Source organism: Anabrus simplex, chromosome 2, assembly GCF_040414725.1.
Source record: "Anabrus simplex isolate iqAnaSimp1 chromosome 2, ASM4041472v1, whole genome shotgun sequence".
Taxonomy (NCBI): Eukaryota; Metazoa; Arthropoda; class Insecta; order Orthoptera; family Tettigoniidae; genus Anabrus; species Anabrus simplex.
Window position 1 is genome coordinate 313,981,534 of NC_090266.1, and position 18,893 is coordinate 314,000,426.

At 42.9% G+C, this 18,893-nt stretch overlaps 1 protein-coding gene across 1 annotated transcript in view; it reads left to right on the forward strand.

Moving 5' to 3' along the window:
* Nucleotides 1–18,893, forward strand: part of LOC136863524 (osmotic avoidance abnormal protein 3-like) — a 268,651-nt gene that overhangs the window by 162,164 nt on the left and 87,594 nt on the right. The window contains exons 10-12 of the mRNA XM_068225983.1: nt 1,009–1,185; nt 9,936–10,018; nt 14,096–14,140. Of these exons, the coding sequence (XP_068082084.1) occupies nt 1,009–1,185; nt 9,936–10,018; nt 14,096–14,140 (305 nt within the window). The remainder of the gene's footprint in view (nt 1–1,008; nt 1,186–9,935; nt 10,019–14,095; nt 14,141–18,893) is intronic.

Sequence of the window (18,893 nt, forward strand, 5' to 3'; positions counted from 1 at the left end):
CTAAATTTAAGGTAGGGAAACACGTATCTCTCCCTAAAGGTGTTGAACCCGCCTGCATGAATGTAAAAGAACAATGAATAACCGATTGTGCGTTTAAAGCCGGTAATTTGAAAAATAAGTAGGTTCATGTCTCACTCTCGGCTGTCCTAGAAGTACTCTATCGTAGTTTCAGCACAACGCCAGGGTAAAACCTGAAATAATGGCCATATCTTTTCCCTTCCAAATCCTAACCTAAATTTGAGCAGTAATCAGATACTAGACAAGTTAGACCTTCACCCGTTATCTAGTCGCAGGAATGTAGCAGACCTTAGATTCCTATATAACGCTGTTAACGGTTTATTTCGTTCTCCTGAACCTGCATCCTTCTTTTCCTTACATGTTCCAACTCGCCCCTTCATATTCCATATTCCCGCCTCTCTCTCATTCAAAGAAGTTTATTTATCCGCATACCAACCCTCCTTAACTCTTTATCTTCTGACAGGAACTTGGACGTTTTTTCTTCGTATGCCTCCTTTAATCGATTCTTCCTTAACTTAACCTAGTTCATTTTCTTCATATTCCTTTTTTCTCTTCTCATTGCTGTCCTCTCTTTTGTACATAATATAATATTTATATATATTTTTACTGTACTATACAATTACTTAAGTGTTATATCTGTATTTATCTTACTGTGCCTAGCTATAAGTTCTTCTCTTCATTTTACGTTCAACAATTTTTCTCGTTGTTTCTTTAGCCTTTATTTTTTGTTTTTATATGTTGTGTCTCTAATTTTGTTAGTTTTTAATTTTTTCCTCTATTTTTATCGTTAGATGTTTTTTCGTCATTATTCTTCCACATTTCTTTATGCTTGCCTTGTGCTACTCTATTGTAAATATGTATTTCATTGCGGAACTCTGTAATTCGGCTTCTCGCTGTTTTGGTTTCCCAAATAAAAAAGTGTAAAAAAAATAAATTTATTGTAAATACACACACGAGTGCAGGTGTCACTCTTCCTTTTCAGATAACGAGACATCGGAGAGGCTGTTAGAGCAGGAGCGGGAGAAGGTGCGACTGGAGTACGAACAGAAGATGATTCGCATGCGGGAGGAGTACGAGGCTGAACAGAACCACAAGAACCAGCTCCAGAATGACATGCTCCGGCTGAAGCAGCACTACGAGGACCAGCTGTCCAGGATTAACGCTCAGGTGAACGAGAACATATCCCGCACTCGACATTTCCAAATATTCTGGCTGTTTGCTTTTGCTTGCCACATAATAATAATAATAATAATAATAATAATAATAATAATAATGTAAGGCCCACAGAACTTCTCCGACATGTAGTTTTCACATTTAAGCGCCACAGATCTCAGCCAGGATCGAAACCGCTATCTTGGGAAGAGAAGTCAAACAACTAATCGGCTGCATCACTAAGGTTGACAGCGCTAGAAATCTTGTTTCACCGAGCTCGATAGGTGCAGTCGCTTAAGTGCGGCCAGTATCCAGTATTCGGGAGATAGTAGGTTCGAACCCCACTGTCGGCAGCCCTGAAAATGGTTTTCCATGGTTTCCCGTTTTCACACCAGGCAAATGCTGGGGCTGTACCTTAATTAAGGCCACGGCCGCCTCCTTCCCACTTCTAGCCCTTCCCTGTCCCATCCTCGCCATAAGACCTATCTGTGTCGGTGCGACGTAAAACAACTAGCAAAAAAAAGCTTGTTTCTTTAAGTACTGTTAGATTTAAATTTCGCTAAGAATAAATCTCTTTCAATTAACACGTTGCCACGTTTATCGCTGTAATTTCTCGTCATATATAAACGCACAATGACAGGATTATTACTAGAGGAAGTGAGGCTGGGCTGAGCAGGCGTATTTAAGAATAAACTTTAGGCCCCTTAAACAACAACAATCATCATCATCATCATCATCATCATCATCATCATCATCATCATCATCATCGAAATATACGGAAAAGTACAACTGCTGTACATTCTATTAGCACCATTGAGCCACGGAGAAATGGGAGTTTTGAATCAATTTGCTTCTGCATTCTTCGCGTATCAAACTACTTTTTTTTCTTTGCTAGTTGTTTTACGTCGCACCGACACAGATAGGTCTTACGGCGACGATGGGACAGGAAAGGGCTAGGAGTGGGAAGGAAGCGGCCGTGGCCTTAATTAAGGTACAGCCCCAGCATTTGCCTGGTGTGAAAATGGGAAACCACGGAAAACCATTTTCAGGGCTGCCGACAGTGGGGTTCGAACCTACTATCTCCCGAATACTGGATACTGGCCGCACTTAAGCGACTGCAGCTATCGAGCTCGGTATATCAAACTACTAAACGCTCTTCTAATTGAAGCTGAAAATGTGAGGGATCTGATTGTTCGAACAAATTCTGCCCTGTGTAGTGTTTTCAATTGGGGTGAAACTAACAAACTGCAATTTAATGCAATTAAGACCAAAGCGATGTTTCTCACGAGGATAAGCAAACAGAAGAAACCAACAATAATTATGAATGGACATCAGATAAGAACTGAGGATCAATTATTATTTTCGGACATTACCCTGGACAAACAACTCACATTCAGAACTTACTTCAACAACTTAAAAATTAAAGCCAGTAAATTTTTACAGGGACTAACTGTTGCATGCAGACCGTCGTGGGGACTGAATTCAGAAGTACTTAAAAATAATTTATTATACGGAATTTGTGCCACTGATTCTTTATTGTTTCTCTTCTTTCCGAAACACACTGGGAAAGAAATGGGCCCGAAATAAATTATTTCAAATTCAAAGAGGCTTTGCGCTCCGGATCTCCCGAGCTTACCGGGAAACTTCTACCGACGCAGCGCTCATTATTTCTGGAATTGAGCCTCTCTTTTTGACTGAAATTGGACTAGCTGAACTGGCATTACTTAAGAAAAATAGGCCATCAGCTCAACCTATCATCAATACTGTTATAGAACAACAATGCCACTTTTTACGGTCTGGTCATCCAAGATTGTTCAAGACGATTCTCCGTACAAATACACAGACACTCATGACTGCATCATTTATTCTGATGGCTCTCGTACATGAAGCAACGACGGTAAGAACATTGTTGGGTGTGCTTTTGTATTCTATGAAAACGAAAGCGAAGTTTTTACAGCACAGTATAAACTATCCTCCTGCTGTTCGGCCTATCAGGCAGAAATACTAGCCATTAAATGTGCAATACCATGGTGTCATGATAATAACAAAAGGCTCCAAATACTCGGTGACTCCCAAGCTGTGTTGAAGTCTATAGACAACAAATATACACTGACTGACAGAGCAAATGCAACACCAAGAAGGAGTGGTAAGAACTTTATGCCAATTGCAGGGTAGACTGACGTCACTGAGGTATCCTCATGATGTGAAATGCGCCGCTGTGCTGCGCACGTAGCGAACGATAAATGCGACACGGCGTTGGCGAATGGCCCACTTCGTACCGTGATTTCTCAGCCGATAGTCATTGTAGAACGTGTTGTCGTGTGCTACAGGACACGTGTATAGCTAAGAATGCCAGGCCGCCGTCAACGGAGGCATTTCCAGCAGACAGACGACTTTACGAGGGGTATGGTGATCGGGCTGAGAAGGGCAGGTTGGTCGCTTCGTCAAATCGCAGCCGATACCCATAGGGATGTGTCCACGGTGCAGCGCCTGTGGCGAAGATGGTTGGCGCAGGGACATGTGGCACGTGCGAGGGGTCCAGGCGCAGCCCGAGTGACGTCAGCACGCGAGGATCGGCGCATCCGCCGCCAAGCGGTGGCAGCCCCGCACGCCACATCAACCGCCATTCTTCAGCATGTGCAAGACACCCTGGCTGTTCCAATATCGACCAGAACAATTTCCCGTCGATTGGTTCAAGGAGGCCTGCACTCCCGGCGTCCGCTCAGAAGACTACCATTGACTCCACAGCATAGACGTGCACGCCTGGCATGGTGCCGGGCTAGAGCGACTTGGATGAGGGAATGGCGGAACGTCGTGTTCTCCGATGAGTCACGCTTCTGTTCTGTCAGTGATAGTCACCGCAGACGCGTGTGGCGTCGGCGTGGAGAAAGGTCAAATCCGGCAGTAACTGTGGAGCGCCCTACCGCTAGACAACGCGGCATCATGGTTTGGGGCGCTATTGCGTATGATTCCACGTCACCTCTAGTGCGTATTCAAGGCACGTTAAATGCCCACCGCTACGTGCAGCATGTGCTGCGGCCGGTGGCACTCCCGTACCTTCAGGGGCTGCCCAATGCTCTGTTTCAGCAGGATAATGCCCGCCCACACACTGCTCGCATCTCCCAACAGGCTCTACGAGGTGTACAGATGCTTCCGTGGCCAGCGTACTCTCCGGATCTCTCACCAATCGAACACGTGTGGGATCTCATTGGACGCCGTTTGCAAACTCTGCCCCAGCCTCGTACGGACGACCAACTGTGGCAAATGGTTGACAGAGAATGGAGAACCATCCCTCAGGACACCATCCGCACTCTTATTGCCTCTGTACCTCGACGTGTTTCTGCGTGAATCGCCGCTCGCGGTGGTCCTACATCCCACTGAGTCGATGCCGTGCGCATTGTGTAACCTGCATATCGGTTTGAAATAAACATCAATTATTCTTCCGTGCCGACTCTGTTTTTTCCCCAACTTTCATCCCTTTCGAACCACTCCTCCTTGGTGTTGCATTGTCACTGTCAGTCAGTGTAATATGAACCCGTTAGCAGTTGCTATAAGAACTATATCTCACAAAACCCGTCATATCTGCATTTTCTGGACTCGCGGACATACTGGATCCATCGGAAATTAGAGAGCTGATCAACTAGCAAAAGTTGCTGCTCAATCAAATCTGGAAGTAATGTATGACAGTTCTCCTTTATGCTATGCAAGGAGATAAATCAAAGAACATATCCTGAATCAATGGAACCTCCTCTGGAAGTCTGCTTCAAATGGATCAGTTACTGGAAGAATATATTTTCCCACAGTCTTCAACCGACTTCAGTGCAAACGTTTGGTGCCCAATTTTGAGTTAACACAATTTACGTCAGGCCATGGAAATTTCAAATCATATTTTGAACGTTTTAATATTATTTTGACAGGTGTGGGTCTACTCAAACAGTTGATCATGTCATATTTGATTGTTCTGTGTTTACAAGAACAAGATTTGATTTGGACTCTCACTTGAAGTGCTATAATATTCAGCTTTCACAACCACTATACCATATTTTCATACAGAAATGATGTTACAAACATTCCTAATTTTCATTCATCGCATCTTTCGTAAACTGGTTCTGTAAATCACCATCATTATGTTTAACTTATAATTGTATGTTTCCACTATAACCCTAAAATACACTACTGTACTTTGTAAAATAGGGTTCGTTTCTATTGGATATTCATAATAATAATATTGAATAGTAACCTAGAAGGACATATAAATATAACAAACGTAGGACGTAAACGTGGAGGAAATCCTGTCCAAACCTACAAAAACAAGGAAGCATTTCCACTCGTAGACATATGCGGCCAGTGTCATTATCCAGTGATACAGTGTCAGATATTTCATCCATACTATGATGCGACATTTTCACTAAGCATGTTAGAAAAAAATAGACGTGGTTTTCACTGGAATCATGACTCCCTTTTCTCCTGTTATTTTTCTTTACGTTCAGGTCTGTGGTGTAGTGGTTAGTGTGATTAGCTGCCACCACCGGAGAGCCGGGTTCGATTCATGCACTGCCACGAAATTTGAAAAGCAGTACAAGGGCTGGAACGGGGTCCACTCAGCATCGGGAGGTCAGCTGAGCAGAGGGGGATCGAATACCACCTCAGCCAACCTCGAAGTGGTTTTTCGTGGTTTCCCACTTTTCCTCCAGGCAAATGCCGGGATGGTACATTACGTGTGGAATGGTGATGATTGTCGTTGTTGTCGTGATTTTTATGAGATAGAAAACTGCGTTATCATCAGTCCATATTGCTCAGGAAGATAATATTACGGCCGATTCCTTCCCTCTTGCTTGTCTATCCCTTCCAATCTTCCCATCCCCCCACAAGGCCCCTGTTCAGCATAGCAGGTGAGGCTGCCTGGGCGACGTACTGGTCCACCTCCCCAGTTGTATCTCCGACCCAAACTCTGACGTTGCAGAACACTGCCCTTGAGGCGGTAGAGGTGGGAACCTTCGCTAAGTCCAAGGGAAAAACCAACCCTGGAGGGTAAACGGATTAAAAAAGAAAGAAAGAAAAGAAATATTTTTCTTTGCGCTTTCCTTCTCATTTCGATGGTTATTGTCATGTGATCTTCCTGAGCAATATGGACTGATGATCACGTGGTTTTCTGTCTCATAAAAATCATGACAACAACGACTGTCATCGCCATTCAACACGTTAACATGATGGCATTTGTGAATATTTCCGTTATCATAGCCCATGAGCTAAACATACGCGACCGGGCGAGTTGTCCGTGCGGTTAGGGCCGCCCAGCTGTGTGCTTGCATCCGGAAGATAGTGGGTTCGAACCCTACTTACGGCAGCCGTGAAGGTGGTTTTCCATGGTCTCTTATTTTCACACCAGGCCTTAATTAAGGCCACGGCCGCTTCCTTCTCACTCCTAGCCCTTTCCTGTCCCATCGTCGCCATAAGACCTATCTGTGTCGGTGCGACGTAAAGCAAATCAAACACATTTATGAGACATAAGTGATGGGAAACTTATGGTTTTGGAAGAAACAAATATTTCCGGCGGTATTTGAAATATTTGTGAAAAATTCATTAATAATCACTTGGGGACGGATACTTTTTTCACTTTGTATTATGACGTTGCTCGGAAGTACAAAAACTCTTTCTGCGATATAACAAACGATAATAACCCGCAAATATTTTGGATTCTCTTGCATTTGTAATGTTGAAAACAATTCGTAGCAGAAAATATAGGCGTCCTCATACTGCGAAAAACGTACAATTAAGCAATTTCCCCAATTGTGCGGAAAATTGAAGGTCTAAATGGCCCAGTAAGGTTTCAAGTTGTGAATCTTGGATAACTCTATCATACTAAAAACACATTTCGAGGATCACTTGCGGCCTAAATGCAGTTCCAGTTAAACAAACTAACATCGCTTGTTTCTGTACTCGTTTTCTTTTTTATTCAAATCCTAGCCAAATTAACTTATTTATATAATTCTATCTCCAATGTGTTCCTTGGTTCAATACCCTCAGGTGATTTTTGATTTGTTGAAAAATGTCTACACCGAATGTAGTGTCCGACTCGTTGGCTGAACGGTCAGCGTACTGGCCTTCGGTTCAGAGGGTCCCGGGTTCGATTCCCGGCCGGGTCGGGGATTTTAACCTTAATTGGTTAATTCCAATGCCACGGGGGCTGGGTGTTTGTGGTGTCTTCATCATCATTTCATCCTCATCACGACGCGCGGCTCGCCTACGGGTGTCGAATAGAAAGACCTGCACCTGGCGAGCCGAACCCGTCCTGGGATATCCCGGCACTAAAAGCCATACGACATTTACCGAATGTAGTTATAAGGACCTGCATTGACTCACATTAGCGCTCGTAGTGGTAGAAAAATGCAAAGTGCTTATCAAATCGACCGGATAACGATGATTAAGAAAAGGATTGTAATTTTTAGGAATAAGTAAATAATATATTCTCATAGTTTACTATGTTTCAGTTACCTAAAAATCGTAGCTCATATCCCTCGTATGATTTCAATACTGAGTTGCTTGCCTGAAGCGCTAGAACAGTAGATTTTTGCCGATTTTGGATGATGAGCCATTATTGCAACATTCAAGAATGTTCTAAGACCGTATACTGTGTGATACAGCCACCCCTTCCAATGTAGTTTTATGCAACCCGCCTGTAAGCTCAGACAACACAACCGGATACCTTGGTATTTACCGCCTCTCCATGATAGGACGTCGTAATATTACATACATTCATCATTATGGACCGTTATGCCTTTCAGCGTTCAGTCTGCAGGCCTCTGTGAATTTGCTAAATGTCGCCACAATCCTCTATTTGCAACTAGTACTGTGGCCTCATTTAGTTCTAAACCTCTTACCTTTAAATCGTTACAAACTGAGTGTAACCATCGTCGTCTTGGTCTCCCTCTACTTCTCATAACCTCCATAACAGAGTCCATTATTCTCCTAGGTAACCTATCCTTCTCCATTCGCCTCACATGACCCCACCACCGAAGCCGGTTAATGCGTACAGATTCACACATCAAGTTCATTCCTAACTTAGCCTTTATGGCCTCATTCCGAGTACCGTCCTGCCATTGTTCCCATCTGTTTGTATCCGCAATCATTCTCGCTAATTTTTGTTTGTTACTTCTAACTTATGAATAAGATACCCTGAGTCGAGTCAGCTTTCGCTTCCGTAAAGCAAAGATGGTCTGAAAACAGACTAACGTAAAGATAGTTTCGTCCGAGAGCTGACTTTCTTCTTCTTACAGAATACTGTGAGCTCACTGCACCTTGATTCCAATTTCACTTATTATATTACCATCGTGGGAGAACTCACATTACCGAGCTCGATAGCTGCAGTCGCTTAAGTGCAGCCAATATCCAGTAATCGGGAGATAGTGGGTTCGAACCCCACTGTTGGCAGCCCTAAAGATGGTTTTCCGTGGTTTCCCATTTTCACACCAGGCAAATGCTGGGGCTGTACCTCAATTAAGGCCACGGCCGCTTCCTTCCAACTCCTAGGCCTTTCCTATTCCATCGTCGCCATAAGACCTATCTGTGTCGGTGCGACGCAAAGCCAATAACAAAAAAAGAAGCTAATTTTCATACCATACTCATTGCAAATATTTTCAAGTTCCAAGATATTAGACTGCAGGCTTTCAGCACGATCTGCCATTAAGACCAAATCATCAGCATAGGCCAGACTGGTTACTACATTTCCACCTAACTGAATCCTGAACTTAAATGCCATGTTTCAAGATATTCTACCCAGCTCAATAGTGCTAATAGAATGTACAGCAGTTGTACTTTTCCGTATATTTCGATGATGATGATGATGATGATGATGATGATGATGACGATGACTGTTGTTGTTTAAGGGGCCTAAAGTTTATTCTTAAATACGCCTGCTCAGCCCAGCATCACTTCCTCTAGTAATAATCCTGTCATTGTGCATTTATATGTGCCGAGAAAATACAGCGATAAACGTGGCAACGTGTTAATTGAAAGAGCTTTATTCTTAGCGAAATGTAAATCTAACAGTACGTAAAAAAAAAACAAGATTTCTAGCGCTGTCAACCTTAGTGATGCAGTCGCTTTCCCGTGAAGTTCCCAGCAGCATCCAGACAGATAGACACTGAACTGAACCCAATTTCGACTCTTGTACACCTAATTCGAGATAAAGAACAAGATATGAGACAGAAATCTGAAGTGTACAGACAAAATTTTAATTTTATTTAAATATATTTAGTGCTAACCGTCTTCATCTGCATACAGCACACCCAACTACAAACCACCACAGAAACACGCAATAGTGAATACATCCCTCCATATATGTTTCACGTCAGAAAGGGCATCCAGCCATAAAACTGGGTTTAATCCAAATTAGGTACCAACCCCAGATGATTGGGAAAATGTCAGTAGTAGGCTATATATATTCCTAGTGTTTATATTTAGTATTATCATCTGCAGCAAGGAACGAGATTTGGTGTAAACGGAAACTACGACATGCATATTTATACCATACCGCGTGCTCTGTAGAACTTGTTATGAAACATTTCTGATATGAAAGTGACAGGATGAATCGGATATAGCCTACTCAAGGAAACATATACCCTGTCTTGCGTAAATTTAGCATACGAGATGCAGATATCAGCCACTAGTTACATATTGAAAGTGAAAGCCTGTATTTTAATGTTCAACAGATGTGCTCTTCCCGTAACTCGGTGTGAGACGTGGTATTTTTTGTGTGTTCACAGGCAGAAAAAGTCGCACATGAAGCTCCGGTCGCCGTCACTGCTTCTACCCCTTCTGAGATGATCGTTCAGGAGGCTTTAAGACGGTAAATACCAGCGTTTGATTCACTTGTTGGTTCTGATTAGCTATCATAAGAGTGAATATGGGATTAAAATGGCTACACCAGTCTCCTGTAATTTGTTTAGGGCATTGTACACTGTGAGGGTAGTGTTAGTTTATAACCACTAACGCAGTGGTGTCCCAGTTGATGACAATATCTCCATTTACATTCTGTGCCTATACCATCCTCCTTTCCGCTGCCATAAGACGCTTATTTGGACGACTGGGATTGGGTGATGAATGTACAGAATCATCCACCTGTGTAAATTTATCTAATGGGGTCAACCCTAAGATGTTAACTTCGATAGTGACAAATAGATGATTTCTCGTATAGCTGTTGGGTGAGGAATATAACGAAGATGGATAAGGACTACGTTAACTTCTTTGAAAATATTTCATCAAACGAGAATGTCATCAATGAGCGTACGAAACATATCTAGAAAGAGAACGATGATGATTATTAAATCGTTGTAAACTGCCTTGGTGGTGCGTACCGCCCAGTATGGTTCAAGTTTCAAGCAGTTCAACGTATTTCGTACCTGAGCAAGAACAGAGACACAACTCAAAAATGAACCTTTCCGAGAAAACAAGTTTAAAACTTTACAACACCATACGAAATCAAGGATGATATTTTATCAGACTCTTTCTACATGATAAAATTTATGTTACATCACATTTTCACAGAGTTTAAATGGAAGAAATCACAACTAAGGGGTGTCAATATTCTTGACCGACGATCTTCAATACGCTGAAGTGGTATAACGGCATTTGTGATTTTTTTTTTATGCGAAAAAAGAAAGAATTTGCACTTATCACAGTTTCCTAGATCAAAAGAGTGATTAATGCTTAATATGGTGCATGTCATAACTAAAAGTGACATTTTTGGAGTTGTGCCACTATTCTTGCAGGGGTGCTTTTTGTCGATTATGCTTAAAGAAGACAGAAGTAGTAATACATCAAGGCGAAAATATGTAAAAGGCCGTGGTCCTATATTGCGAAATTATCACATATAATGAAGAAACAGGAAATATTCTCCATACCATGGAGATTAGGATGGTTTGACGCACGTCAAAACTACAATAATCAGGTAGATGGGGATGAATGTAGTCCTAACCATGGAAAAAACAAAGAGGATTTACTCTAGTTTGGTCAAGTTGTGCGAAATAATGGCCACTGTTTGGTAGAAATGACCTACAGGTCGAAACATGGGAACGCCGGTCATCTAGAAGGCCAAAAAAGCTGTGGATGAACATCATGGAAGATATGCGTGATATGGGCTTTAGCCTTGAGGACGTCAAAGACAGGGCCAAATGGAAGAGCTGTAGTAGACAAGGGAAACCTATGGGGCAGAACAGACACTTGGAAGAAAGTGAAAACGGCGTGTCTTCGCTTTCTTTGAAGTACTAACCTAGTGTTTGATAGACACTAATATTACACGTGATAAATTTCATATTTATGTCCGTATTTTCGTTAAGTATTAACTTGTGAAATCCTTACATCAAATGTTCCACATTTACAATACCATAAATCGCCTTTATTAATAAGACTACATTAAAATACTGTATATTAATGATACATGTTTAATAATAATAATGTTATTTGTTTTACGTCCCATTAACTACTTTTTAAGGTCTTCGGAGATGCCGAGGTGCCGGAATTTAGTCCCGTAGGAGTTCTTTTACGTGCCAGTAAATCTACCGACACGGGGCTGTCGTATTTGAGCACCTTCAAATACCACCGGACTGAGCCAGGATCGAACCTGCCAAGTTGGGGTTAGAAAGCCAGCGCCTTAACCGTCTGAGCCACTCAGCCCGGCGATACATGTTTCGTCCAGCTTTCGAAACATCTTCAGTCACAAACAAAAGCCATTAAAAATATGGTGAGGACACGATAAAAACCATCAGATAATATGTTTATGCATCTTACAGCGCGACGTGTTGGTGTCTTGTCAAGTCTTGAGTCATAAAACCGAACGAACATGAATATGATGTGAATCACTACGTTCAAATGTTCCACAGGTTAAAATATTACTACATCATATTCATGTTTGTTCAGTTTTAAGACAAGACTTGACAAGACGCCAACCGCAACGTGCTGTAAAAGATGAATAGACTTTTTGACTAATGGTTTTATCATGTCCTTACCATATTTTTAATGGTTTTTGTTTGTGACTGAAGATGTCTCGAAGGCGAGACAAAACATTTATCATTAATATATTTCAATGTAGTCTTATTAATAGAGACGAATTATGGTATTGTAAAGGTAGAACATCTGATGTAAGGATTTCACAACTTAAGACTCTAATGTAACAAACATTAAGTTTATAACAGGGAGTATTCTGGCATTCTTACATCCACGTCCTGAAAGGAATAAACTGCAATATAACAATCATTAACCCTAAACTAAACGGTTGTTTCCTTTGCAGTCGAAGCCTCCCTGTGATCCTAGAATGGCACAACCTTCAGAAAAATTATCTTTAGATTGTACTTTACCTTCAACCAACCAGTTTTACGTAAGTAAGAGAAAAGCTATCCCGCTTTCTTTCGGAACTTACTTACACTGAAGAAAATGGAAATTGCAACACCCAGAAGGAGTAGTGCTACGTTACTGCAATTGAACAAGCAGGACGAGTGTTCGGTTGTGATTCGATGATTACACTTTCAGGTCCCTCTGACCGCAAGTTTGGACAACAATCAGTACAGGATGGCCCACGACGAGCTGCAATACATTGATGAATTCGTCGAGGCATGGAGTCAATAAGGCCCTGGATCGCTTCCTGAGAAATTTTGGCCCATGCTTGCTGCACTGCACGGGTCAGTTGTTGCAGAGTTGTGAGTGGCTGAGGACGGTTGGCCAGTTGTCGACCCACCATGTCCCATTCATGCTCAAAAGGACTGAGGTCCGGGGATCTGGCGGGCCATTCTAAGGTTGTGATGTCGTGGAGAGCTTCTCTGGAGATGCGTGCAGTGTGAACGCGGGCATTGTCCTGCTGAAACATCCCATTAGCAATGTTCGCCATCATAGGGACAACCACTGGATTGAGTACCCTATCAACGTACTGTCGAACAGTCATAGTGCCCTCAACAAGCACTAATTGTGATTTCACATTAAAGCCAATAGCTCCCCAGACCATAATGCCTCTCGACAATAAGATCTGGGAGGCCCCTCTCCCCGGTACGTCGGCGCACACGATTCTGGCGATCACTGCGGGCAAGACAGAAGCGCGATTCATCACTAAAGACGATCCTATGCCATTCGTCGACCCACGTCGATCTTTCTGGACACCAGGCCAGCCTTACACGTCGCTGTTGTGGGGTCAATGGAACATCTTCTGCAGGGACACGGGCTCGTAAGCCAGCTACACGCAGGCGATTACCAACTGTTTGTTGTGTAACGTGGGGTGCCACAGCTGCTCGAATTTGCGCTGCTGTTGCATGGGGTTCCATCCGGACCATCCGAATGATGCGGCGATCCTCTCTCACAGTTGTCTGTCGCGCTGGGCCTGTGCCAGGTCTACGAGTGTGGGTACCTTCATTTGACAACTGCTGCCATACACGTTGTACCGTAGATGCCTGTCGGCCAACACGTGCAGCGACAGTCCTTAGCGATAATCCAGCCTCACACAGCCCAATTATCCGAGCCCTCTCAAACGGCGACAGTTGTTGATAGCGTGCTCTTCTCTGTCGTCGACGCATGTTTGACGGGGAACACTTCATTGCACAGACTGCAAGTCAACTACGCTACACCAGAGTCCGTATTCTGGAGTTGATTCCTCCGCGACCAATCATGTGGGGAGACCTATAGCAACAATCCAATGGGTCTGAAACTTTGATCGTTTACATACCTGCATGGCACCGTTCCATATCTTGAAAATCAACACAAATGACCAATGCCTTCAAGGTGTTGCAATTTCCATTTTCTTAAGTGTATTAGGTGTCTTCGCGGAGTAGACTAAGACAGGGATGACTTGGGCATCCATCATTCATCATAACATAAGGTACAGTTGTTAGAGTTATTACAGTTTGATGATATATGTTTAAGTATAGTTATTCTCTGCTTTCAGAGACAATGATGTTCTGAACGCCGCGCAACAAGAAGTCCTCTTGAGGTAAGTATCCAACCCTTCTTTTAGTCAGAACCATTGATGCCCTTGAACTACCAGTAGTAGACAGCAGACACCGGAAGAACTTTCACTTCTGTCCTCAGCTGACAGTCCCGGGCATGGTCTTCAGATTAGCCCACAACAAGTCTCTCTCGAACAGGTCTGGACTGGGCCACGCATGTAATACGCAACCAGGGATGATCTGAATCTAACCCTATATTATTATTTCCCTCTAAAGAAGGCATTATTATGGGACATATTTACACATTTTCTTGACGAAACAAGCATTCATACCGAGCGAAATTGCGTCACGTTGCTGTGAGCTTGCATTCGGGAGATAGTGTTTTCGAACCCCACTGCCGACAGCCCTGAACATAGTTTTCCGTGGTTCCTCATTATCACACCAGGTAAATTCTAGGGTTGTACCCGGATAAAGGCCTCGGTCGCTTCCTTCCCAGTCCTAATCCTTTCCTATTCCATCGTCGGCATAAGACCTGTCTGTTTCGATGCTACTTAAAACAAATAGAGAATTCTATCGGAAGAGAAAAGTTGTACAACTACTCTCCACGCACTTCGCTTGACTACTTCTGAAATCAATCTCATGATTTATGATTATTATTAATAATAATAATAACAACAGTGACTAGCAATCATAGATCTGGAAATAGCTCAGACTTTAGAGACCACAGTGTTGGTGGGTTAATCCCAAGGAAGCCCTGCCTAGCTCTATTGTTATTGCTCCTCCATATAGAAGACATGGGACATAGTTGTAGCGACTGTGTTTGTAAATTATCGAGGCTACGTTTGAGAGGGATACTTCCAGTGTTATTGTTCACCGTTTCAGCTGATATGAGCTCAATAACTCTGGTAAGTAAAGATGGACAGACATGCCGTTCTTTCGGGACTTAAGAGGTTTCTATAATCCTTCATATCCTGAGTGGTGTTATACTGTAGATCAAACTCAATATTGTGTCCATTCATTACGTACTCTAATTCATAAGTCCGACTCGTTGGCTGAACGGTCAGCGTACTGGCCTTCGGTTCAGAGGGCCCCGGGTTCGATTCCCGGCCGGGTCGGGGATTTTAACCTTAATTGGTTAATTCCAATGGCGCGGGGGCTGGGTGTATGTGTTGTCTTCATCATCATTTCATCCTCATCACGACGCGCAGGTCGCCTACAGGAGTCAAATAGAAAGACCTGCACGTGGCGAGCCGAACCCGTCCTGGGATATCCCGGCACTAAAAGCCATACGACATTTCATTTCTAATTCATAACGTAAAAAAATCATTGTCAAGATCATCTCCGATTAGTATATGTATTGATGAGTACAGTTTAAGGTGTTCACGGTATATTTAAACATTCACGAAGAAAATACGCTCACACCTGTTGAATTTTCTCACATTCCATCAGAATTTCACATTTTACATTCTACTCTAAACCTTTGTCATAAGAATTCTAGAATTTCTTCTTCTTCTCCTCTCTGGTGGAGCTGTGAGTGCGAACTGCATCTCACACGAGGACTTGGCCCTGTTTTACAACCGGATGCCCTTCCTCCTCACTGTTACGTATTTCCGTGGTGGTTTGTAGTGCAGTTTGTATATGGAAAGAGAGAAAGAGTCCCCAGGACAATTTAATCAACCAGGCGGGGCTAATACACTCGACCCGACAGAGAATCGAACCGAGGATCCTCTGAACCGAAGGCGTGACGCTGGTCATTCACCGTAGTAGCCGGACAGTTCTAGGACTTATTGTAGTTCTGTATTTAAGAAATAGCTATTTCGTAGTTGTACTAAACCGATACCTGTTCACAAATATGATTCGATTACTTCAGGACTTTAAATCTCTGTTTTTCGTCCTAAAAGAATAACTGTTATCACCAAACTCTTACTGTCTCTTTCCACAAATACAAGCCATCAGTTCAGAGAACTAAGGTAAGAGGAGGATGAAATGTCAACTTTATATATTATAGTGTTGAACAATTTCGGCTAGTTCTACTCAGTTCATTTCTCTGGTTAAATACTTGCCACAGTGGAAGATTGTATTTAAACATATACTCTTGTCTATTATTATTATTATTATTATTATTATTATTATTATTATTATTATTATTATTATTACTGAAAATCCACAGTTTGTTTCCATTCATTTGAGCTGGTAAGGAATGGAATGAATGAAGCCCCCTTCTAGCGGGGAGGATGGGAATTGTGCCGGCTGCCGAAGCCTGTCGCACTCCTCTGGGGCAATTATTAATGAATGATTAATGAAATGAAATGGTATTGGAGAGTGTTGCTGAAACGAATGATGACAGGCAAAACCGGCGTACCCGGAGAAAAAAACTGTCCCGCCTCCGCTTTGTCCAGCACAAATCTCACATGGAGTGACCGGGACTTGAACCACGGAACCCAGCGGTGAGAGGCCGGTGCGCTGCCGCCTGAGCCACGGAGGCTCACCTATTATTGTTATTATTAACATTAACTGTCTTTTAATTATGGTTCATGTTTGTGGGTTACTGTAGTCACGTCCTAGTTCGTGAACCATGGGCAACGGCTGATGGCCTAGTAAGTGGTCCTGAGAGTCGGGATACCAGTTGCTATGGAATGGGAGTGGGCATCTCGGACATATTCTGAGTCGTGGCCCTCCTTGTAATCAGGCGGCTAGGACTACACAATTCACCGGTGGTCCATAACCCGTTAGAGGAGAGATCCTCACTTGGACTATGTGCAAGTAGGGCAGCATCCTGCTTCATGAATTTACCGAGCTCAGAACACTTTAAGCAAGCCTCGGACCTATGGGAGTAATGGAGTCCCACTCCCATTTGACAGGCGAGGGACTCCTTGGAAACAACTTGGCGAATGAAATGGAATTCGATGGGGAGCTATCAATATTAATGGGGCTTATGGAAGAAAGAAGGTAGAACTTGCTGAGTCAGCAAAGAGGATGCATCTGGATGTGCTAGGAGTAAATGATATTCGGGTAAGGGGAGAAAAGGAGGAAGAGATAGGAGATTATAAAGTGTACTTGATGGGTGTTAGAAAGGGAAGGGCAGAGTCTGGGGTAGGGCTCTTTATCAGGAATACCATTGCAGGCAACATAGTTTCTGTTAGGCACGTAAGTGAGCGAATGATGTGGGTAGATTTGTCAGTGGGAGGAATTAGGACAAGAATTGTGTCCGTGTATTCACCATGTGAGGGTGCAGATGAGGATGAAGTTGACAAGTTTTATGAAGCATTGAGTGACATCGTGGTCAGGGTGAACAGCAAGGATAGAATAGTGCTAATGGGCGATTTCAATGCGAGAGTTGGGAATAGAACTGAAGGATACGAAAGGGTGATTGGTAAATGTGGGGAAGATATGGAAGCTAATGGGAATGGGAAGCGTTTGCTGGACTTCTGTGCTAGTATGGGTTTAGCTGTTACGAATACATTCTTCAAGCATAAGGCTATTCACCGCTACACATGGGAGGCTAGGGGCACCAGATCCATAATAGACTATATCTTAACAGACTTTGAATTCAGGAAATCTTTTAGGAATGTACGAGTTTTTCGGGGATTTTTCGATGATACAGACCATTATCTGATCTGTAGTGAACTAAGTATCTCTAGGCCTAGGGTAGAGAAAGTGAAATCTATCTGCAAACGAATAAGGGTAGAAAATCTCCAGGACGAGGAAATTAGACAGAAGTACATGGATATGATTAGTGAGAAGTTTCGAACAGTAGACAGTAAGCGGGTTCAGGATATAGAAAGTGAATGGGTGGCATACAGGAATGCTGTAGTAGAAACAGCAAGGGAATGCCTAGGAACAACTGTGTGTAAAGATGGGAAAAGGCGAACATCTTGGTGGAATGATGAAGTGAGAGCAGCCTGTAAACGTAAAAAGAAGGCTTATCAGAAATGGCTCCAAACAAGGGCCGAGGCAGACAGGGATTTGTACGTAGATGAAAGAAACAGAGCGAAACAAATAGTTGTTGAATCCAAAAAGAAGTCATGGGAAGATTTTGGTAATAACCTGGAAAGGCTAGGTCAAGCAGCAGGGAAACCTTTCTGGACAGTAATAAAGAATCTTCGGAAGGGAGGGAAAAAGGAAATGAACAGTGTTTTGAGTAATTCAGGTGAACTCATAACAGATCCCAGGGAATCACTGGAGAGGTGGAGGGAATATTTTGAACATCTTCTCAATGTAAAAGGAAATCATCATGGTGGTGTTGCAAACAGTCAAGCTCATGGGGAGGAGGAAAATGATGTTGGTGAAATTATGCTTGAGGAAGTGGAAAGGATAGTAAATAAACTCCATTGTCATAAGACAGCAGGAATAGATGAAATTAGACCTGAAATGGTGAAGTATAGTGGGAAGGCAGGGATGAAATGGCTTCATAGAGTAGTCAAATTAGCGTGGAGTGTTGGTAAGGTACCTACAGATTGGACAAAAGCAGTAATTGCACCTATCTATAAGCAAGGGAACAGGAAGGATTGCAACAACTATCGAGGTATCTCATTGATTAGTATACCAGGCAAAGTATTCACAGGCATCTTGGAAGGGAGGGTGCGATCAGTCGTTGAGAGGAAGTTGGATGAAAACCAGTGTGGTTTCAGACCACAGAGAGGCTGCCAGGATCAGGTTTTCAGTATGCGCCAGGTAATTGAAAAATGCTACGAGAGGAATAGGCAGTTGTGTTTATGTTTCGTAGATCTAGAGAAAGCATATGACAGGGTACCGAGGGAAAATATGTTCGCTATACTGGGGGACTATGGAATTAAA